Source organism: Anolis carolinensis, chromosome 3 (assembly GCF_035594765.1).
Source record: "Anolis carolinensis isolate JA03-04 chromosome 3, rAnoCar3.1.pri, whole genome shotgun sequence".
NCBI lineage: Eukaryota > Metazoa > Chordata > Lepidosauria > Squamata > Dactyloidae > Anolis > Anolis carolinensis.
Genome location: NC_085843.1, coordinates 7,924,621 through 7,949,278, shown reverse-complemented (window position 1 = coordinate 7,949,278; position 24,658 = coordinate 7,924,621). Strand labels below are relative to the sequence as shown.

The window sequence follows — 24,658 nt, the reverse complement described above, 5'->3', positions numbered from 1 at the left end:
AAGGCAGTGGTAGGACAGAAGGTGAATCCAAGCATGGATTAGGTCTTTAAGGAAAAACATTACCAACTGGGGAAATTGATAATTAGGCAGTGAACCTTGGCTACAGAAATATTAGGGCTGCAACTAAAGAGGGGAGCATGAAGACATTGTCTCCTCAATAGGAATTCTGGATCCACATGGAAACCTTCCTTCAGTTCCCAAATTTCTAACAGTGCAAAAACTTAAAAGTGTACTTGAGCATTTATAAATATACAAGAATATTCTCCTTCGGCTACTTCTTTATAACCATGTAAATTAGTAACATTTCCTGGCCTATCCCTTCCAATCCACCTTGGGAGCCTGAAGCCAGAAAGGAGAAAAGGAAGCCTGTTTGGTTTCCATTATGGGATGATATATCCAGCTCCCTTTCACAAGTAAGTGAGGTTACAAGAAGGATCTATAATAAGGTCCCTACTTCGGTTTGTCCCAGCCTTATTCCCAAAAGGAGGAGGTGGAAAGAGACAAGAAAGAAGCCTCAACTGCGCCCCCAAGAGGATGGCGCCTTCCGCAACTGCGTAGTTTGCCTACCGGTTGAACCGCCCCTGGGTGGAGACACCCGCTTCCTTGGGTTTTCTGGGCTGTATGTCCATGTTCCAGAAGCATTCACTCCTGACGTTTCAACCTCAGAGGTTGTGAAGATGCCTGCCATAGATGTGGATGAAACATCCGGAGTGAATGCTTCTCGGACACCGCCATACAGCCCAGAAAACTCACAGCAACTCAGTGATGCCGGCCATGAAAGCCTTCAACAACACACCCTATTCCTTGTTCCCTGATCTCTGAAGGTGGGTTGGGATTGGACCTTCATGTAGTTTTCCAACAAGACTACATAGCTTTGCTGAACGTTATGCAGGTATGGACCCATAACCTATCTATTCGTAACTGTATAGTATATGATTACTTTCAAATTGGATGTGTATAAGGTGTATATGAGACATAAATGTTGTGTTTCGCCCTTGGTCCCATCTTCAAAAAAGCTCATTATATATATAGTCATCCTCTCACATTTTCGGATTTGATTGACTTCCTTCAACTGCATTTTTTCACTCTTGTGGGGGTCTTGTGCCCCTATCCCCAGTGAATGGGGAGGGCTGACTGTACTAAATGCCAGATGCTTGGGCAACCAAAGGAAGGGGTGTGCCAAGTGTCCAGAATAGTGTAATAGATGATGACCCCAAATAGGGGTGAACTGCCCACCTGGCCATGGAAACCCACCTTGGGCCAGTCACATGCTCTCATCCCCAGAAAACACCACAACAGTTTTGCCTTAGGGTTGCCTTAAGTCCAAGATAACTTGAAGGCACGCTACAAAGACAAAGTGATCAAGGGAGATATAGGAACATAGCAAATAGTAGTGTTCTAAATGAGAATAACTTCAGAGCAGGCTGTTGTGACTCAACTGGAACCTCAGATTGACTCTGATGAGGATAATGGGATTCAGGTTCAGAATCAGGTTCAGAATCCCCCTGCTTTGGAAGATGAGGAACAGAGAGTGCAAGTTCATTTTCCCACAGCAAGGGTTGGTGTTGATGATACTGAAACTAGCCAGGTGCAAATGGACTTGGAAAAGGAGGACAGTTCTCAGTCTGATAACGAGACTCAGCTAACTAATGAGCAGGCTGGCCTTGATGAAATGGGCTCCTTAGATCGAGCGGACCGCTTGGAATTCAGGGTTAGGAGGAGTGTGAGAACTGCAAACAAGAGGGAGGTTAGAGGCCAGAGAAATGCTTTCATGCTTTGCAAAGGGTATTAAAGCAATGTTTGGAGACAAACCTTTGCCAAAGCAACTTTCATTCAACCAAAAAGCAAGCTCTAGTTTTCCTGGATTAGCTTGCAGCCTATGTGTTCATGTTCCTGGGACTTTGTCATGCTCTAATGGGACTTTGTTTATTCCTTGTGAGTTCCTGAATTATTTTCTAAGGCTTTATTTTGTAACCAACTTTTGGAACTTTACTTTTGCTTTCTAAGAACTTTTTATCATCTATTTTCTAATAAACTGAAAAGACTTCAACCTGCGTGCAGTTTGATGTATATAGCAAGGTGAAGCTAGCCTGAGGTGTGTCATAGGCATGGGCAAACTTCGGCCCTCCAGGTGTTTTGGACTTCAATTCCTAACAGCCGGTAGGCTGTTAGGAATTGTGGGAGTTGAAGTCCAAAACACCTGGAAGGCCAAAGTTTGCCCATGCCTGCTTTGGAGTGTCACTCTCTGCAATGCTAGAAATCTGGAAATTGAAATATCATTGGGGACAGATGGCTGAATTCTTATTGAGGGGAGAATGCCCACATTTTGGCCCACTCCCATATCTTATATAACTCCCTTGTTCCGTCTCACAGATTTAAAAGCATAGATGGATTTATGGAGGAGAGCTTTTCTTTTGTCCATATATAGATATATCTTTCTTTTTTCATAGACATCCCAACAGAAACAGATGTGAGCAAAGCAAGTGATAGTGGTATTTATTGGGTTTTTTTTTCTTTTTTGCAAAGCCAAGTAGAGGTGGGGTATAGAAAACAAGCTGTGGAAAGGTCTTGTAGCACCGTTTTGCAAAGAAGGGAAACAAAAAGAAAAGGAGGAGGAGGTACAGTGAATGGGATGCAAAGGCGCAGACAAGAGGCAAAATATTCCAGAGACCAGTGAGGAGGAGAGGAACCAGCAAGCAATTGTTTTGTACATGGAATAGAAAGAAATGTGCTATACAAGTTTACCTAAAAACATGTCTGGATTGGAAATGGAAAATAAATAAGGCTTTATACACACCAAACATATCTGAATTGTGGGTTTGAAAGAGTAATGTTGGCATCCAACGCAAATAAGAGATTGTAAATGCTGGATGGTTGGTTTTGAAAGAGACACTTGGGTGTTAACCAGAGAAAAAACAGCAAAGTAGGCAGACGCCCATTGCGCCTTCTTCAACCCACGAGGCTCCCCTTCATTTATGTAATACAGTAGAGTTTCACTTATCCAACATTCGCTTATCCAACATTCTGGATTATCCAACGCATTTTTGTAGTCAATGTTTTCAATACATCATGATATTTTGGGGCCGGGCTGTGGCGCAGCTGGCTAGTAACCAGCTGCTATAAATCACTACTAACCGAGAGGTCATGAGTTCGAAGCCCGGGTCAGGTTAAGCCTCCGACCATTAATAGCCCCGGCTTGCTGTTGACCTATGCAGCCCCGAAAGACAGTTGCACCTGTCAATTAGGGAAATTTAGGGACGCTTTATGCGGGAGGCTAATTTACAACACCATAAAACTGCCAGCAAAACACGAGGAAAGGAATGAGGAAGTACAGCCATTACTGGACGGTGAAGCAACAGCTCCCCCTGTGGCCGGAATCGTGAAGCTGGAAAAATGTTAAAAATGCCTCTGAGTCTGTCTAATGTATGTTGTTTGTGTGTTGGCATTGAATGTTTGCCATATATGTGTTCATTGTAATCCGCCCTGAGTCCTCTTCAGGGTGAGAAGGGCGGAATATAAATACTGTAAATAAATAAATAAATAAATTTGTAAATACAGTAATTACTACGTAGCATTACTGCATATTGAACTACTTTTTCTGTCAAATGATGTTTTGTAATTTGTAAAATCATACACATTTGTAAAATCATAACCTAATTTGGTGTTTAATAGGCTTCTCCTTAATCTCTCCTTGTTATCAAACGTATTTGCTTATCCAACGTTCTGCCGGCCCATTTATGTTGGATAAGTGAGACTCTACCTTACTTACAAGGACCGCAAGAAGGGCAATTCAGCCTCCTGCAAAAAGTATGGGCAACCCCTTGTAATTCCTGCTTAGGGACAAGCTTAAAAGCCCCAATTCCACTGCTAATCCCATTGATTCCATGGAATTTATCTACACAATGCTTCATTGTTGAAGGGTTCTACTGTACTTCAGACTAACAAGCCAATTTGCTAGAACCTGGATTGTCTGTCGGAGTATAAAGGTCTTCCAGGCAGGACTTTCCTTCTCATCCTAAGTGGAGAATTCACCTTCTTATATCCCCCTGATCTAAAAGGTAGAAGAGAACAAGGTCTAGCTTGAGAGCATCAAGCTATGTTTCCACAGCTGGCACAGGATGACAAAGGCATCTTCCAGGGAGTCTTCTAGAAGTCCTGAAAAATGGTGCTCTTGACTTATGTCTGGCTGTGGGACAGCGCCTGATACATGGCAGTATTGACAAAGGATTATTCCAGACATCTTTTGGAAGTCCTGGAGGAGAATACCCTTGTCATGTGCTTTGTTGTGGAGACATGGCTTGATGAATGGCACATTTTCACAAAGGCATCTTCCAGGGGTCTTCTGGAAGTCCTGGATGTTGATGCCATTGCCTTGGGCCTGGCTGTGGGGACATAACCTGATGCATGGCACATACTGACAAAAGCTTATTCCAGGGGTCTTCTGGAAGTCTTGAAGGACAATGCTATTGTCATGTGTCTGGATATGGGAATATAGTCTGATACTTGGGTTTATTCTCCACTAGGAAGTTCCCTCAAGAAGAAAGCAAGTTCTTCATGTGCGTGGTTGGGGTCATTGCACAAGTAGGTATTAAATACCCCCTTCTAAAATGACCACAAGGGGACACACACCAGGGTAAATCAATATCACACCCGTGTATGTCAACAGGATGCAATGTTCCTATTTTCTGGTACTGAAACAGCAACTTCAACCAAGGGCAAAGGGTTCTAGGCAGTTCAGTGGGCCGCTGGTAAGTTCTATGATGGATACCAAAAGAGCTATCCAAGGTACTGAACCTATTTAAGGGTAGTGGTGAGCACCATGGATAGCTCATTTAAAAGGCTAGCTTTCAGGACCTTGGACAGCTCTCCAGAAACCAATTAGCCATCAAAGTGAGTTCACATATACTTCTTACATGGCTGTCATTGACCATGAGTGATCCAGGAAATTGATTCATGATTTCACCTCTGATGAAAATCTCACCAGAAGGGAGGTTTTTATTTTACTGTCTCATTCTCATTCCAGCTTAAATGATCCTACCCGAGTTCAGATACAGGCCTGGAAACTGGACATGTGAATGAGAAGCACAGTGGTTGTAGTGTTTTGCATCATCATGAAGAGCGGATGCAGCCAACTCTCCCTATTCCTCACGCTCACAAACACTTTCCGTGCACCCCCACATTTAAATAGAAAGGCAAGAAAAAGGACTTTTCTACTTCAGCTGGAAGTCGGAGCCTTGCCCGCTGGAGGAAATGCAACAGGGAGATGGCAGATCAAGTTGCTTTAATATGACCACTTTTACGAAACTGCATTTGAGTAGACTAAACCACAGTTTTACATTTGGGGACTCCATGGGTCGGTGGCAGGTTTGGGTCTGGAGAAGGCCAATTCTCCAAAATTTTAAACATATCCAACTCATGGATGTCCGGTTCTCCTTGGATACATCACGGATGGGAGCTGCAGCATCTCTAGACATTCCACACAGCCCTTTTCAGAGCTGGAAAAACGGTATAATCAAGCAATATCCATGCAGTGCATTTTCCAACAAAAGCATTTCTGAATAGCAAATGAACAATTATGGATCAACCGATGGCGCTCTTCCACAAAGCATGCGGGGGGAAGAAAACCCAATGCATCACATTTGTAATTATTTCTACGCTGCTGCTTCCTGACAGATATTCCTGAATTCCTCTGGAGCATTGGAGGTCAGTGGCCTCCACTACGTTTCCCCCCCTACAAACACACAATCCTGGCTACACTTCATACTCTACAGTTTCTAACACGGCTACACTTGGAATTACACCACAGAATTCATTACACATACTGTATAGTTCAAAAGCATTCAGGCACGAGCCATAGAGAACACATCACACACAATACACTACATTTTATGATTTGCATTCAGCTCAGTTAAATTAAGTCAACAATATTTTCTACCTCTTTTATCATACAGCTCCGTGCCCACCCCCCTCTTTTTGCTTCTTCTTCTTAAAGATATGTTCTCCAAGCCTGGCATTCTGGCAAAGGACATTTCTGCTTGTTTCTCAACTATCTCCAAAAATGAACATTTACTTATTTTGGGAGGAAAAAAATCTCATAATCTAGAGAGAGAAAAGAAAAATAATTTAGAATTTTGAAAAGTTTTCAGGGCTCCTTTTCTCAAACATCTCCAAACCAACCAGGTCACTGGCCTTCTGTCCATCCCCTGTGGTCTTTCCGTGTGGTTGGTGCAATTTCTAAAACTAATTGGTACATTTTAATTGCCAGACAGCAATTAAATATAATGGGCCACATCCAATAGTCAGTCTCGGCTAGACTAGAGCCAATGAATTACTGGGATCTTGACAAATCAACACTTAGGTAACTTCTAGCAATTCAATGGGTCTAACTCAGGCATGGGCAAACTTCGGCTCTCTAGGTGTTCTGGACTTCAACTCCCACCATTCCTAACAGCTTGGTAGACTGTTAGGAATTATGGGTGTTCAAGTCCAAAGCACTTGGAGAGTTGAAGTTTGCCCATGCCTAGTCTAACTCTACTTTGGTCTTACCTCTGCCAGCTTTTTCCTTTTTGTTCCAGTTACTATTGTTGACAAATCTTGTTCCAGAACTTGGTGTAGTTCCAGGACTGGACACACAGCATTGCTTTAGCATCATCTTTAGTGGTAATAAGTGATGGAGCAGATGATACACAGCAAAGCAGTATTCTGTCCCTTTTTTGGTTGATGGTGACCAAGGACTCCCATGCCCATTTTTGGCTCACTTTAAAAAAGTGGATCCCAACTTTTGGGCCTCCAGGTGTTTTGGACTTCAGCTCCCACACTTACTAACAGCTGGTAAGCTGGCTGGGATTTCTGCGAGTTGAAGTCCAACATGCCTGGAGGCCCAAAAGTTTGGAACCACTGCTTTAAAGAAACACTCCAAGATTGGGAAGGTATGAAGGTTGCACTGAAAGTAATGCCTGTCAGGTCATCCCTTCATTATTAGCAGCATAAGACATAGGCAACTACATAAACATGTGAAGCATCAACTTCTATACAACATTTAGTAAAGTAACTCTATGTCCACAACATGGTACTACTCAAAATGGTCTCTACCGGTGGCAGTGCATTTGTGTTGACTTTGAACCCATTCATGGAATCATGAAGCTCTAAAGCAGGGGTCCTCAAACTTTGTAAGTGGAGGACTGATTCTCAGTCCCTCAGACTGCTGGGGGGCCAGACTATGATGAAATAGTAAAAAATTAGGATTTTTGTTGCGTGCCCTCAAGTCATTTCAGACCTAGGTCAACCCTAAGTCTAAAGTTTAGAACAGGGGCCAGGTAAATGACCTTGGAGGGCTGCATCTGGCCCACGGGCCTTAGTCTGGGGACCCCTGATCTAGATGATCTCATAAGACCATAGGTAAGCAAAGAGACCTCCAAAGCGGCTGAGGGGGGAAAGGAAAGGGCCTGAGGCTGTTAGGAATGATGGGAGTTGAAGTCCAAAACACCTGGAGGGCCCAAGTTTGCTGACCTAGATGAAGAAAAGCCTTCAGAGGCAGTACTTGGATGATGCAGGTAGACATGATCAGACATTGGATAAGGGAGTCTCAAAAAGGTTCTTCCAAAGTGGATTTGTTGAGCAAATGCATTGGTTATTCTGGGAGACTTTTAAAATACTAGTATCCAATATTGTAGAGCCCCCGGTGGTGCAGGGGATTACACCGCTGAGCTGCTGAACTTGCTGACCGAAAGGTCAGTGCTTCGAATCCAGGGAGCGGGGTGAGCTCCCGTTGTTTGCCCCAGCTTCTGCCAATTGAGCAGTTCGAAAACATGCAAATGTGAGTAGATCAATAGGTACTGCTCTGGTGGGAAGATTAACAGCATTCCTGTGACTTTGGAGGCACCTACGGACAATGCCGTCTTATTTATTTATTTATTTATTTCCAAACTTATATGCCGCCACTCCCCTAGGGCTCGAGGCAGCTTACAAGAACAGGCTAAAATCTAACAATTTAAAAACATCTTAAATTTAAAAACATCTTCAAGCATCTTAAATGTTTGAAATGCTTAGAAATGGCGATGAACACCAGCCCGCAGAGTCAGACACGACTAGACTTAATGTCACAGAAAAATCTTTACCTTTACCTACCCAATATTGTAGACACAGAGTTACTTTATATATGTATTTAGCTGCACGTGTCTCATGTTGTTGATATGACTCTCATATTTAGGAATAATGAGAATGCCTTTCAAGCCAGGATTGAAGCATGGAGTGGATTTGCAGCTCTCTGGGACACGGGAGTGCTCTGCTGGCATTTAACTTGGCTGAAACTTCTGGCAGCATCATTCTGACAACATCCTTCACAAAAGTCTAAGATGGTTTGAAATCCCTTTTCCAAAAAGCCCTTCCTTCCCCTCTGCTTCCATCCCTTTCCTAAATAATCCCTAGCGCACATTGAACAGAAAAGCCCTGTAATCCGCAGTGCTTCGTTCCTGCCTCACTTTCCTTTTCTCTGTTTCCAACTCCCTGAAACTCGGCTTCCTAATCCTCCTTAAAAATCACACTGAAAGGGCTTCTAATACAATCAGAACGCAAGCAGATTAGAAGCCTCTAATTAATTTTGTGGCCTTTATTTTCCAAAAAGAAAACCAAAAGAACTGAAAAAGGGGGGAGCGGGGCGAGAAAGAGAAACAGAGAGAGGAGAGCAATTAAGTGCAGTGAAATTTACTCTTTCGCCTCGGCCAGTTTATTGTTCATCTCTTTGCTCTTCTCCTTGTCCTCGGCCGCCACGTTCGCCCCGCCGGAGCCCTCGGCGCTCTTCTTCTTCGATGCCCGGCTGGACGCCACCTGCTTATCTTTGGCCTTTTTCAGCGGTTTATGGCTTGTGGTCGTCTTTTTTGGTTTAGAAGGCTGCGGGCTCGGCTTCTCCACCTGCGACCGACAAGCCACCGAGAAAAAGAGAGATACGTACAACACACAAGGAGAGGCGGGGAGGGAGGGGAAAGGGCAGTTTAGAGAGGAATGGCCAAGCGGCAGAAGGCGGTCATTCGGTCATTCGTATGACACGGATGGAGCAATTCTGAGGTTCTTAAGCAACCGGTCATGTAAGTCAGGGGTGGACAAAATATGGTCACCTGTGTGGCCTTGTGAGGTTGCATGAAATCTCCAGGCCATGGTTTTTCCTTGCAAACTGACCTCTCAGTATGGGAGGCATTTCCATTAATTTGGGGGCAATTTAAAATCCATCACTATTGATGAAGGGCATTGATTTATTTATTTTGTGTCAAAAGCATTGCATAAATCAGGGGTCCCCAAACTAAGGCCCGGGGGCTGGATGCGGCCCTCCAAGGTCATTTTCCTGGCCCCCGCCCTCATTTATAATATAACTAGCTGTGCCCGGCCACGCGTTGCTGTGGCAAAGTGGTGGTGGTATTGGTTAAAAATTGTTGTGCAATTTTTATTTGACGTTATTTGTATTTTTTTTAATTAATTTTATTGTAAGTTATCTTTTTATTTATTATATTTTATTATTTTATTGTATTAATTTTTAGTGTTTTAAATTATTTTTTAGTGTTTTTTATTATTTTTTATTGGGTTGCTAGGAGACCAAGTTGGAGGAGCTTAGCCTTCTAACTGGCAGCAATTGGATAAAAGCAATTATTCCTCTCTCTCTAATTAGGACTTTATTTTTCTTTTCTTTTTTGTTGTATCAACCTAGAGGCGTGGATGATGGGTTGTGTTGTCAAATTTCGAGGTTGGGGGGCCTGTAGTTTTGTTGTTTTGTGGGTCGCCGTGATGCCATCACTCTTTTATATATATAGATATTTTTATATCAGTTTTAATAATATAATATATTGTATATACATATGATATTGATGATAATATTATCATTTTATACAATATAATACTAATAATAATACCATATAATAATATTAATTATATGTTATATATTACATATAATATTACAGTATAGTGGTATAGTTCAATATAGTAATATATAATGCTAATATTTTGCTATGCTAATAATATAATATATTGTATGTACATACAGCTGCTCTGAGTTCCCTTTGGGGTGAGAAGGGTGGGATATAAATGGAGTAAATAAATGTAGTAAATGAATAAATAAATAACTTTGGACTTAGGCTCGCCCAAAGTCTGGATTGACTTGAAGACACACAACAACAACAATCCTAATTAACCTGACTATCTCATTGGCCAGAAGCAGGCCCACACTTCCTATTGAAATCCTGATAGGTTTATGTTGGTTAAAATTATTTTCATTTTTAAATATTGTATTGGTCTTTCATTGTTATTGTTGTTGTTTTGCACTACAAATAAGATATGTGCAGTGTGCATAGGAATTTGTTCGTTTTTTTGTTTTTTTTCCAAATGATAATTCGGCCCCTCAACACTCTGAAGGATTGTGGACCAGCCCTCTGCTTTAAAAGTTTGAGGACCCCTGGCATAAATAGATAAGTATAAAACTGATAAAATAAAGGGATCACAAGCGACTAAATAATTTTTGACCAAAAACGGGCAACAGGGACTGCATTGTCTGTAGCTCTAAACAGTTCTTCCTCTGCACATGATGAGGCAGGGCATTGTTGTGGGCAAGCATGCAGATGCGGAGTTGTTTGTTCTGCTCCACAGTCGCACAAGGCGGAGGAGTCTTCTAGGTATTGCCGTTTTGTCAGGTTGAAGGGCATCAATACCGATACACCATTCAATCCATGTGCAAATTAAAATCAGTGGCATTAATAGTGGCCTTTTCCACAGTTCTGGCCATGATTGATACCAGATAGCTGAACCCACCTAAAACTGGGACCAAGGAAGGCACTCACTTGGCAGGACCAAAGGAAAGTGTGGATGTGACCCACAGTGGCCCATACAGATCTTCCTGATCCTGGACTGACTGATACAGCAAAAGTGGGCAATCTACAAGTTTAACACATATGTTGGGGACACGTGAAGAGCCTCCTTGAAGACTGAGTAAATACAGTCGGGCATCCCCTGGGCAACATTTCTTGTAAATGGCTAATCTTTCCAACATGAAATAAACACATGTGTTGCTCCCCACATGAGCTCCTGCTAATCCTGCAACCCATTATGTACATTTCCCGTTGCATTGTAGAACTGCAGCAGCAGCAGCAACACATACAATTAGGTAGGAAAGTCATTTTCCTTAAAGCATTGTGCACACTAAACTCCCACCTTTGTTTTGAACCTGCACTCCTCTTAGCAGATGACTTCTGGAAAACCCTCCCAGAAGTGGGGTTCGGCTCCCAAAAATGCTTCTTGGAAGTAAGGTTTATCCCTTAGAAATACCTTCCAAAATTAGTGGATTGCTGTGAGTTTTCCAGGCTGTATGGCCATGTTCCAGAGCATTCTCTCCTGATGTTTCACCCACATCTATGGCAGGAATCCTCAGAGGATGCTTGCCATAGATGTGGGCAAAACGTCAAGAGAAAATGCTTCTGGAACATGGCCATTCAGTCCAGAAAACTCACAGCAACCCAGTGATTCCGGCCATGAAAGCCTCCAACAATGCAACTTCCAAAATTATATTTTGGCCCCCAGAAAAAGGACGACAAGTTTTGTCTTCAAACAAGAAGTTCCTGAAAAAAAGATCCTCCCTAAAAACATGGTTTGCCTTTCAGGAAACGTTCCCAAAAGTATGGTTTGGTTTCAGAACACAGTGACCTACAGAGCGAGGAGTGAACCATTTATTCCCTTTGGCACAGAATGGAAGCATTGACCTGCTTTTCTGCAACCCAAATAAACAACCCATATTGAGCAAGAAGTGGGTTCCTTCCCGAGCTTAGCCTCTTTCGTTTCATATTTTTAACTGAAATAATTATGCCACAGACAGATCATTTCTTCCCGTTTCTCCATCTTACTCACCCTCGATGTTTCCATGTAGGGCTCGCTGTAGAGGCTGCGTATCCTCCTGTGTTCGAGGAATTTGTTATCCGACGGCCCGGGCTTTGCACCTTCGGCAGTGAATTGGGTGTTGTAGCTTGTTTGGTGAAACATCTTCTCTGCTGGAGGTTTGTACTGCGACTTTGCTTTGATGGGTTTCGCCGGCTTGCTGTCTGTCCTGGGTCGGAAATCATTTCTGAGGAAAGGAAGGATTGGTGAGGATGCAGAATTGAAAAAAGAAATAGACGGGAAGGAAAACCTTAAAGTTGAATTCTGCTAGTAACCAGGCAAAATATTGACAAAGGGCCTGCTGACATACATAAGGTTGCCTTGCCAGGTAACCTATGTTTCAGGTAGAGGTTCCTGGAAGTCAATGAGGGACCAGATATTGGAAATCAGTTGGCTGGCTGAACCCAAAGGTGCTTCCCAATGGCCCCTCTTCTTGATCCTGGAGAGAAGTGATTAGTGGGGATGCCACAGAACTAAACCTAGTGCTTTTTGACATCTTTATTAATGACTTGGATGACAAATAGAGGGCATACTTATAAAATGTGCAGATGACACCAAATTGATAGAGAAAGCCCATATCAAAGAAAACAGGATCAGAATCCAAAATGACGACAACAGATTAAAGAGCCGAACCAAAACTAACAAAATTAATTTCAACTGGGAGAAATGTATGGCACTACACTTTGGGAATAAAAACAGAAAGGAACAGACATAGGATGGGAGATGCCTGTCTTGAAAACAGTCCATGTGAAAGGGATCTAAGGGGCTTATTAGACCACAAGCTGAATATGAGGCAACAGTGTGATGTGGCTGCTATAAAAATCCAATGCAAGTATATGTTGGATTATGGTTGTATGTGTATGAAATGTAAATCAAGTGTTTCTGCTGTTAGGCAAGAGTGTGTGTTTCAGTAATGAAACAGTTAACAGCAGGCTAGTTTTGACTGACAGCCTGCTATAACCTATCAGGCATGATTTTCGGCTTTGGAGGTCAGAACTTCCTGCAGACTGAGGAATGTGTTTTCTTAACTCTTTGAGTTGAGCTGGTGCTTTCCGAGCGAAGAGGCTGAAGAGAATGCCAGCTCAGAACGATGGCTTTTATTATGCTTTGTAAATATGTAGATATTGAAATAAATGTTTGGACTTCAGACTACAAATGTGTTTGAGTCTGACATTGAACAGAGGAATTGGTGTGGCAGACAATTAACCAATTCATCAGGGTGCTGATGATCCGGAGAAGATGATTGATGGAGTTTGAAGAAACCCACCCAACACGCACCCTGACCCCCACGCTGACAGTATAGTGTTGAAATCGAGGGAGATCATGGTCCCACTCTATTCCACTTTGGTCAGACTCATCTGAAATAACCCTCAGTCCAGTTCTGTGCAAAACAATTCAAGTAAGATATTGACAAGAGGGAAGATGCCCAGAGAAAGGTGACCAATTTGAAAGGTTTGGAGGCCAAGTTCCGTGAGGAATGGCTTAGGCAGCTGGGTATGTTTAGCTTGGAGAAAAGAAGACTGAGATGGGGCATGATAGCTATGTTTAAATATTTGGACAGATGTTACATCCACGAGGGAACAGGGTTGTTTTCTGCTGCTCTGGAGACTAGGGCATAGAGCAATGCATTCAAATGGCAGGAAAAAAAGATCTCATGTTAACAGTAGGAGAACTTCCTGACAGTAGGATTTTTTTTGGCAATGGAATATGCTGCGGCCTGGGAGACTGGATGCAAGATGGAATAAGACTGGACTAGATGGCCCTTGTGGTCTCCTCTGATTCGGATTCTATGATTTTAAGATGGCAACAGATAGTGGAGTAGTTCCCATGCTGGGTTAGTGGACTGGTTAAGGTTTTTAGTCTCTGCCACTGGTTCTCAAACTCTGGTCCTACAGATGCTTTGGACTTCAGCTCCAAGAATTCATGGCCAATGGTCAAGTCCAAAACAACTGGAGGATGAAGGTTTGGGAATTTCTGCTCCAAACCTTAGAGGTGTTATGAAGTCCTAAATTTATCTGGGGTGAAGGACTCACCAACAGACTTTTAGGCAAGTCATAGATCACGAGTTGTGGTTGAGTGCCTTCAAAATCACTTCCAACTTAAACAACTGTAGTTAATAATTATCTAGTTGCCCCTCCACATTTGCAGTTTTGACTTTTGCAGATTTCATTTAAATGCTCTCCTTAGGAATCGCATTAAAAACTACACAGCCATATTGAAAGCCTGATGCTGGAAAAGAGAAGAGGACAAATAAGTTGGCATCCACATTTGTAGGTTTGACTATTTGCAGATTTGATTATAATTCAAGGATTTGATTAAAATGGTCTCTCTAAGAAGCTCCAGATCCTCCACTGTGACTTCCATCTTCATTTGGGAACATGAAGATTTCTGTCTTCATCTCCAAACAGGAAAAACTGGGAACAACTATACTTGGCATTTATTGCATACCATTTAAAAACATTTACCAGATGCTGTCCCAAACCAAACCTCAATGCTGACTTGTCAACCCAATCGTGAGTACCTGTCTGGCAGAATGGGGTTGGATTGGACAACCATTGCTGTCTATTCCAACTCTGTTTATAATTCTTATCTATTGGTCAAGATCATATAAGAGAATGCAGTCTTTCAAATATCAAGATACCCAAAGCCTATTTCAACTTGTTGCATTCCAGCTATCTTGAGGGGGAGAAACACACACAAATTGCTTTGAAAGGTGCAGCATAAACCTTCCACAATAAACCTTCTATTCTAACTGGTCATTCGACTTGGCTGTCTGTCCGTGTGAGTGACAGCCATCAATGGCTCATCCCATATGATGGCCTTCCCCGCGGAGGGGGGAGGGGGAGGAACACACCCATTAATTAAAACCCAGCGCTCATTAATATTCAAGACACACTCCAGACTAGCAGCAAATCGCTTGTTCGTCACTGAAGACTGCCCTAGAAACACCAGGGGCTCTGGGGCTGCAACTAATTGGCAAATTGTGCCGGCACCAGAATGAATTTTCTTGGTATTCAGAAAGGAAAGGCGGGTTCTCTGATCTGGGAAGGGAAATTCACAAGCAGAAGCAAAGCTCTGCAGAATGGCCTTCATACTTTTGCTTTGTACAGTTCCTTTCTCTCTGTTTTGAACTACAAATCCTTATATGACAATTCTGGACCTCTAGTCCAAAAAAGAAGTTTAGGAGTGCCGGTGTGGATTGTATTATTTTTGTCCAAAAGATAAGATAAAGGTAAAGATTTCCCCCTGACATTAAGTCTAGTCGTGTCTGACTCTGGGGGTTGGTGCTCATCTCTATTTCTAAGCCGAAGAGACGACATTGTCCATAGACACCTCCAAGGAGCAGTACCTATTGATCTACTCGCATTTGCATGTTTTGAACTGCTAGGTTGGCAGAAGCTGGAGCTAACAGCGGGCGCTCACTCCGCTCCCTAGATTCAAACCTGGGACCTTTTGGTCTCCAAGTTCAGCAGCTCAGCGTTTTAACACACTGTGCCAAAAATCGTGCTTCACTTATTCTTGCAGGCAGAAATTTATAGTATCCAGCTCCTTTATTTATTTATTTTTAAAGGAAGCAGTTGGGACAATCTGGGGGGGGGGGAGGGTTAAGGCTCAATAGTAAAGGTAAAGATTTTGACATTAAGTCTAGTAATGTCTGACTCTGAGGCTCTGTTACATTCCATCCGAAGTGGTACCTATTGATCTACTCACATTTGCATGTTTTTGAACTGCTAGGTTGGCCCCATATACACTGCCATATAATGCAATCTGCATTATAGAGCCCCTGGTGACACAGAGGGTTACACCACTGAGCTGCTGGACTTGCTGACCGAAAGGTTGGTGGATCAAATCCAGGGAGTAGGGTGAGCTCCTGTTGTTAGCCCCAGCTTCTGCCAACCTAGCAGTTCGAAAACATGCAAATGTGAGTAGATCAATAGGTACTGTTCCGGCGGGAAGGTAACGGCGCTCCATGCAGTCGTGCCGGCCACATGTCCTTGGAGGTGTCTACGGACAACGCCGGCTCTTCGGCTTAGAAATGTCAGGGGAAAACCTTTACCTTTACTTATCTGCATTATATGGTCAATGTAGACTGACATAACACAGTTAAACTTCCTTGCATGAGTCTACACTGACCATATAATGCCTTTTTAGACTGCACAATATGGCAATGTAGATATGGACTAAGTCTTTGTTTTGTTGCCAAAAAGGAAAAACCACAATGGATGTCACAAACCCTAAAACTCATGGCAAAAGTGAATTTAACTTACCATATTGTAAAAACCCCTTTCTGCACTACCATATAGAATCCAAATTATCTGCCTTGAACTGGATTGTATGGCAGTGTAGACTCATATAATCCAGTTCAAAGCAGATAACGTGGTTTATCTGCTTTGATAATTTGAATTATATGGCTATATGCCTATAGCTCTTTAAAAGTGCTTACAGAAGACAAAAGATGGGAAAAGAGTGGGGGGTGGGGGTCTATTTTCATTTAATACAAGTTTAAGACAACTTGAAAATTGCTTTGGGACAACTTGTGCTGTACTAAGTGTTTTTATTTGTGTCTAGGGAGCCTCCAATGCAGAGTACAGACTTGTGTGATAATCTCCTATGGAACATAATGAACACTGAATAAGAAAATAAAGATGCAAATGCTATTTACAGAGGAGAATATACGCATGCACAAGACACCATTAGAAATTCCAGCCATTATTCCCATGTGTTTCTCTGAACACCCAGCAGTGTCTGGTTGGACACAAGACTTTCTGGACCTTTGCTCTGAAAGAAAAAGGCCATTTTTAATGGTTTTCACCCCAAACGTGCTGCAGTTCAATAGACTACTTTTCCCATTGGGACCTCCTAGGGATGTCTGGGCCAAATGCAAAAAATATATATATACATGAGAGGAGGGGTGCCAGCTGAGATGTGCCGTTTAGTGCGCCTTCATTAAAAGCTTCATCTCGTGAGCCTCGTAAAAAGATAAAAGGCGTATGAATAATGCAACGGGAAGCGTGAAGAGCTCTGAATAAATGCAACCCATGCAGAGCTTCCACAGTTGACGTGAGAACAAGCATGTCTGTGGTTCAAGTCCCAGAAAAAGCAAACTGAGCCAACTTAAAAAACCCAAAAACTACATTTGTGTTGAACTTTGACCGAGACACCTCTGTGGCAAGCCTGGATTGAGACAAGCAAGGTTAGGTCAAGCCTAAAAGCCATTTCCAAAACATTTCCAGTTCAGTGTGGATATTATACAGCTGTGTAGAAGGGGCCTCATATAATCCACTTCTAAGCAGATAACATAAGATTATAAATATAATATGAAATAATTACTGTGGTATAATAATACAGAACAATATAATCTCTAAAACCAGGACAGTAAATAAAGAGCAACACTCTGAAAGCAGGGAAATTGGGAATTCCAGAAAGGAAACAATCAGGGCCAGCTAACACTTCCCAACAAAGGATTTCCCCAGGCAGGAAGCAGACAGACTTTGAAGCTGCAAGGCCATTAAAACCTAATCAAGGTGCTTAACTGCAGCATTCATACCTGCCACACCAAGACTATTAATTGCTATTCAAACTCGCCAACCAAGGATTCCGCAAGGTAGAAAGTAGCCAGGCTTGCAAGCAGCAAGGGCTATTCAGTGCTTTTCAACTTGGCCAACCATGATTTCCCCTAGGTGAAAACCCCCAGGCTTTGAAGCCATGAGGCTACTCTGTCCCATTTAACCTGGCCTAGCAAGGATGCCCTATGTAGAAAGCGGCCAGGCTTTGAAGCTGCAAGACTATTCAGTGCAGTTCAATCTGGCCAAACAAGGATTCCCCTACAAAGGAAGTAGCCAGGCTTCAAAGTGGCTCTTTGATTGAGGGTGCTACTCCAGCTACTCCAGAAAATGGCCAGGCTTTGAGGCTGCAAGGCTATTCACTGCTATTCCACCTGGCCAACAAATGATTCCCATAAGCCACAGCAATGTGTGGCCAGTCAAAGCTAGTCACAGAATAAATAAATGAATCTCAAATAGAGTATACTCAGTGGAACTGCTTTAGTTGGAATTGAGAACAGGGTGTATTGACATTGCATGTGTTGAACCCGTCAATGTGAGATTTGTGTAATGAGAGTGTTTAAATGTAATTTGTGCCATGCTAGTATTGCAGTCAGATTGCATCATCCAGAGTGTGTGATAGTGTGTAAAGAGTTAATCACTAATGAGCTATGATGACCTTGGTGTGTGGCTGGAACTAGGGAGGATCCAGACACAAGAGTATGTGCATATCTATTGCATCAGTTCAGTCTGCCTTGAGTTCGAGTCGAGTTTGAGATCTGTTGGAAAACAGATCAGTCCTGTGTTTGTTCATCGTCTGCAAAAGTCTGTTTGTGCTGTTTACTGCTCCATTCAGTAGAGCTTTGTATATTGCTTTTACTGACGTCTCGAAGTATCGCTCCATTCTGCGCTCCATTGATTTTCATACTACTACTGCTGCGCTGCAATACTCTGACATTGGGTTATGGGCCCAGCACGCTTCCACTGCACTCCATTGATTTTCATACTACTACTGCTGCGCTGCAATACTCTGACAGAACCCAAGGTCCGTGGACCAAATCCAGACCTACATGTCATTCTATGGGCCCTTCCACACAGCCATATACGTAACTCAGAATATCAAGGCAGAAAATCCCACATTATCTGCTTTGAACTGAATTATCTGAGTCCACACTGCCACATATTCCAGTTCAAAGCAGATAATGTGGGATTTTATTCAGCTGTGTGGAAGGGGCCTATATGATCCTCCTCCAGATGCAGGACTACAACTCCTGTATTCCTCATCATTAGACATCATGATTCGAGTTGATGGGAGTTGGGATACAATAACATCTGGGAGCCTCCAGTTTGTCCTGTTTAGGGCCCTTCCATATAGTCATATAACCCAGAATATCAAGGAAGGAAACCCCATAATATCTGCTTTAAATTGGAATATATGGCAGTGTGGACTCAAATAACCCAGTTCAAAGAAGATATGGTGGGATTTCCTGCCTTGATATTCTGGGTTATATGGTGTGTGGAAGGCCCTTAGTCAGGAGAGTGGGCTTTGGATTTAGAGATAAGGCTTGTGGATATGATTCTGATATTAAAATGCCTTTTAATTTCTCCCCAACCTCAGAGGAGGGGAGTGCTGTTGGTTTGCAATTCCCATCATTCCCGGCCCGCATGGCAGATAATCAGAACTGTTGGGAGATCACTGTCGTTGAGTAACATCTAGGGGCCAAAACTGGGTAAAAACTAAAGAGCACCTACTATTATATGAAAAAACTATAGTTGGTCTTTGTATTCACTGACTTTCCGTCCATAGATTCAGTGGCTCTTTGAAGGCAACCATGAGGTTGATGTGGCCCTGGATTAAAATGAGTTTGACACCTTGCAGTCTGACACCACTTGAACTGCCATGGCTCAATGCTATGAAATTTTGGGAGTTGTAGTTTTGCAAAGTCTTGTGCCTTCTCTTCCCAAGAGGGCTGGTGCCTACCTGTGATAAATATGATAAGTGCATTGAATGCTATTGTATGAAAGATGTTGACTGGGGCCTATAGATTCTGAAGATACCATTCTGAGAATGTAGTATGGAAAAACTGCAAAAGGAGGTGAAGAATTTATGAACCGCTGAACTGCTGACATGACCTGAGACAATGATTAACAATTAGGTTGAAAACAACATGTTTACATGGTCAAAGAGAATGATACTTTAAGTTAAGGAATGCTCCTTACTTAAATCAATAGCAGTTAAAGAAGAAAACCTAAAATCTGTCCAGAACTTATGGAATCAGTAAGTTTTCGCTGTAAAACAACCTGTTGGAACAACAACAGCAAGAAATATGCCATTTATTCATTTTCAATGTTTCCTCCTTTCTATTGAAATTGTCCACATGCTTGTGGATTTCAGTGGTTTCTCTGTGTAGTCTGACATGGTGGTTGTGAGAGTGGTCCAGCATTTCTGTGTTCTCAGATAATATGCTGTGTCCAGGTTGGTTCATCAAGTGCTCTGCTATGGCTCACTTCTCTGGTTGAAATTCATGAAAATGAACACAATCTGACTACTAGTATTTAAAAACTAGTATTATCAGGACAATAAATAAAGAGCAACACTCAGAAAACAGGGGACTTTCAGGCAAGAAACAATCAGGGCCAGCTAACACCTCCCAACAAAGGATTCCCCCAGGCAGGAAGCACCCAGGCTTTGAAGCTGCAAGGCTATTTAATGCCAACCAAAGTGATCAATTGCAACATTCACACCTGCCTCAAACAGACAAGAGTTATTTCTGCAACCCTGGACATCATTCCACAGACAAATAAACCCCACTTGCCTTGTTTCCAACAGACCTCACAACCTCTGAGGATGCCTGCCATAGATGGTGGTGAAATGTCAGGAGGGAATGCTTCTGTAACATGGTCATATAGCCTGAAAAACTAATAGAATCAAACAGAAACTACATTTATCTTGCATATACTAATCCCCCACCCATAGCTTTGGGGACTAGTAGATGCCAGTTAACTGTAGTTTCTTCTTGTTGTTGTTGCTGCTGCTGCTGCTGCTGCTGTTGTTGTTATACAACAGACTAAGATTCTACTGAGTGCCCTTCCAGACAGGCCCTATATCCCAGGATCTGATCCCAGGTTTTCTGTCTATCCCAGATTATGTGGCAGTGCAGACTCATATAATCCAGTTTAAAGCAGAAAACCTGAGATAAGATCCTGGGATATAGGACCTGTCTGGAAGGACTCTGAAGAAGAATAATAATAACAGACTACAAACAGAGGCACAACTATGTGGCCCAAATGATTCATTGGAACCTATGCCTCAAGTACCACCTCCCAGCAGGAAAGAACTGGTGGGATCACAAACCTGCAAAAGTATTGGAAAATGAGCACGCAAAGATACTGTGGGACTTCCGAATCCAGACTGACAAAGTTCTGGAACACAACACACTAGACATCACAGTTGTGGAAAAGAACAAGGTTTGGATCATTGATGTCCCCATCCCAGGTGACAGTCGCATTGATGAAAAACAACAGGAAAAACTCAGCGGCTATCTGGACCTCAAAATTGAACTGCAAAGACTCTGGCAGAAACCAGTGCAGGTGGTCCCGGTGGTGATGGGCACACTGGGTACTGTGTCAAAAGATATCAGCTGGCATTTGGAAACAATAGACATTGACAAAATTATGATCTGCCAACTGCAAAAGGCCACCCTGCTGGGATCTGCACACATCATTCGAAAATACATCACACAGTCCTAGACACTTGGGAAGTGTTCGACTTGTGATTTTGTGATACGAAATCCAGCATATCTATTTTCTTTGCTGTGTCATAATAAAATAATAATAATAATAATAATAATCCTCTTTTAAGTGGACTTCTTTCTCATTTAACCCCACTCTACTCTTGTACACTAATGATTACTTTATACCAAAGGATTTCTGTAAACAACCAATTCATTGCTGTTTCACGCCACTCTAAAAACATCAAGGCCAACCTTTGAGGTCTCAGGGGAGTCTGAAAGGCAGGGCTGACATGTAAGGAACAGATGGAAAGCTTGGAAAGCTTCCTTTAATTGCTGTCCCTGATGAAAAGACCGGGGAGCCAAACTGGATGCAGAAAGCGAGTTTGGAGCATCCCAGGTGGTGCCAAAGGGAAAGCATTAAAATCCTTATGATAACCAAGCAGCCAACATCCACTCAAATGTTATCCAGTCCAAAATAAAACTTCTAATAATATTCTTGTTCACAATGAATGTATGCTGCGGTTTCCTTTTGAGGGATAGTTCCTGAGCTTGGGATTTCAACAGAATCGCCTGCCCAGCAGACACATATTGCTGGGTGGATACTGGGAGCCATACTCCAAAAAGGCAATGCTTCTGAAAATTAGGATGTTGGTTTGTTCACTCCTTCTCTTTCTCCCCATGTTTGCAGAGCAAGAATACTTATCCCACCTTCACTCATCCAACGTTCTGTATTATCCAACGAAGTCTGCCTTTAGGAGTCATTTTTGTAGTTTAATACGCTGCGATGTTTTGGTGCTAGATTCATAAATACAGTAATTACGACATAACATTATCATGAACTGAACTGCTTTTTCTGTTGATTTGTTTTAAAACATGATGTTTGGATGCTTAATTTGTAAAATCATAATATAATTTGACATTTAATAGGCTTTTCCTTAATCCCTCCTTATATTCAGCATTTTTGCTTATCCAACGTTTATTTTTTATTTATTTATTTACAGCATTTATATTCTGCCCTTCTCACCCTATTACACATATAGGCAAACATTCAATGCCTTTTAACATAGAACAAAGACAGACAAACATAGGCTCCGAGTGGGCCTCGAACTCATGACCTCCTGGTCAGAGTGATTCATTGCAGTGATTCATTGCAGCTGCTCTCCAGCCTGCGCCACAGCCCGAGCCCGTTCTGCTGGCCCATTTATGTTGGATAAGTGAGACTCTACTGTAATAGAATATTCACATATATTTTTATTCTCTTAATCTGGGGGCCCTTTCCATACAGCCATATAACCCAGAATATCAAGGCAGATAATCCATAATATCTGCTTTGAACTGGATTATCTGAGTCCACACTGCCATATAACCCAGTTCAGTATGGATTTTATACACCTGTGGGGCCTGAGTCTCTTGTAAGTGAGAAAAAGCAGGATGATGAAGATGATGATGATCTTGGCCAAGTTACAAAACTAGTCAAGTTCTAAATGGATCTTTTGGGTGCATTTACTTTGTAGATTTAATGCAGTTTGACAGCTTGGCTCAATGGTGTGGAATCCTGGGCTGTGTGGTTTCACGAGCTCTTTAGCTTTCTCTGCCCAAGTGTGTCCTCCAATGAGAGTGGAAAAATTTGATTTAGTGTCACAAAAAAATTAAAAAAAAAACAAGCTCCTCATTTTGTGCCAAGAGCTGATGAAAAACATGGGGACTGTGAGAGAGTAAAGGAACGGAAGATTTATGTCTCTGCAATGGAGTGTGCACACATTCTTCTCCATTTATAGAGACAGATGCTCAAAGCAGACTTGCTAAATTTAGGCTAGTTATAAACCCATTATCTCTTAATGCCATTCAGAGGTAACGCCAAACTCTTCTTGCAGATCTAGTCCAAATTGGTATTTGAGATCTGAAATCTAATGCCAAAGTATGGGTGCACTTGAATATGTGGCTCTTTCAAAGACATGCATTAAAAATGGGTTGGAACAATGATTGAATTCAGGCATAACTTTAGAGACTCATTGGTGAGATTCCTAGAGAAAAATCCTAGGTCATTCAATGCAGCTTTCTGGTAACTTAAAGTGGAAGTAAACTATAGATGTACCTGGATGACCGAGCACATTTTCTCCCTGGTATTGGATAAGCGACATTATGGATATGTATTCTGCGATTACAGAGGTCTTAGTGTATTGGGTTGTTGTGTGTTTTCCGGGCTGTGAAGTATCTCACAACCTCTGAGGATGCCTGCCATAGATGTGGGTGAAACGTCAAGAGAGAATACTTCTGGAACATGGCCATACAGCCTGGAAAACATACGACAACCCTGTGATCCTGGCCATGAAAGCCTCTGACAACACTCTTAGTGTATTTCCATTTCAGATTAAGCACAGCTGTGGTTAATCTTACCTTTGGTTAATGCAAACAGGTCACCTTTATCAACAGTTTTTCAAACTTGGCATGCATCCACTTAGCTTTGTTATGACCAACAAAGTCTACCTGAGTTTGGAAAACGTGGCAAACTAAATGCACATAAAGAAGAAGCAAAAGTGTCTGAACAATTCCTTGCATTCACAACACAAGAAAAGTTGGAGAAGAAACTCAAAAGGGCAAGAAGGGGAAATACTTAATTGCTTAATTACCATCTCTTTTCAATGTTTACTCAGACCCACACAGCCGTATACAATCCACATCGAACTGGATTATGTGGCAGTGTGGACTCAGATAACACAGTTCAAAGCAGATATTGTGGACTATTTGCCTTGATATTCTGGGTCATATGGCTGTGTGGAACGGCCCTCATTGAAACAGGTCCCACCCACTTTGCTCAGTTCAGACTCATATAATGCAGCTTAAGGATCTACATAAGGTCACAAATTTGGGGGGGAAATTCCTCTGCATGTTTTAAAATAGCCATTGATTCTTGAAGGTCAGTAGTCTCTCCCAAGAACATGAGATCTCACTGGAACATAGTCCCAAACCTTTCTCAGATGAAAACCAGGACAGGTACAGTCAATGGCATCAAGATTGGTCAAGTTGGCAAAATATCTATCTAATTATCTATCATATATGCTATTGTGATAAAATACCTGGAAGTCATTCTGGGCCGTGCTCTCACTTATAAGAAACACAGCTTGAATATCAAACAAAAAGTGGGTGCTAGAAATAATATCATACGAAAGCTGTCTGGCACAACCTGGGGATCACAACCAGACACAGTGAAGACATCTGCCCTTGTGCTCTGTTACTTTGCTGCTAAATATGCATGCCCAGTATGGAACACATCTCACCAAATTAAAACAGTGGATGTATCCTTTAATGAGGCATGTCGCATTATCACAGGATGTCTACACCCCACACCAATGGAGAAATTATACTGTTTAGCCGGTATTGCACCACCTGACATCTGTCGGGAAGTAGCAGCAATAATGAAAGGACGAAGGCAGTGACATTTCCAGCCCATCCTCTGTTTGGATATCAGCCAGC

At 42.3% G+C, this 24,658-nt stretch overlaps 1 protein-coding gene across 1 annotated transcript in view; it reads right to left on the bottom strand.

Annotated features, from left to right (window-relative positions):
* Window positions 1-24,658, bottom strand: part of map6 (microtubule associated protein 6) — a 60,770-nt gene that overhangs the window by 9,033 nt on the left and 27,079 nt on the right. Inside the window, exons 2-3 of the mRNA XM_008117773.3 lie at window positions 11,881-12,094; window positions 8,708-8,910 (exon numbers count right to left, since the gene is read on the bottom strand). Of these exons, the coding sequence (XP_008115980.2) occupies window positions 8,708-8,910; window positions 11,881-12,094 (417 nt within the window). The remainder of the gene's footprint in view (window positions 1-8,707; window positions 8,911-11,880; window positions 12,095-24,658) is intronic.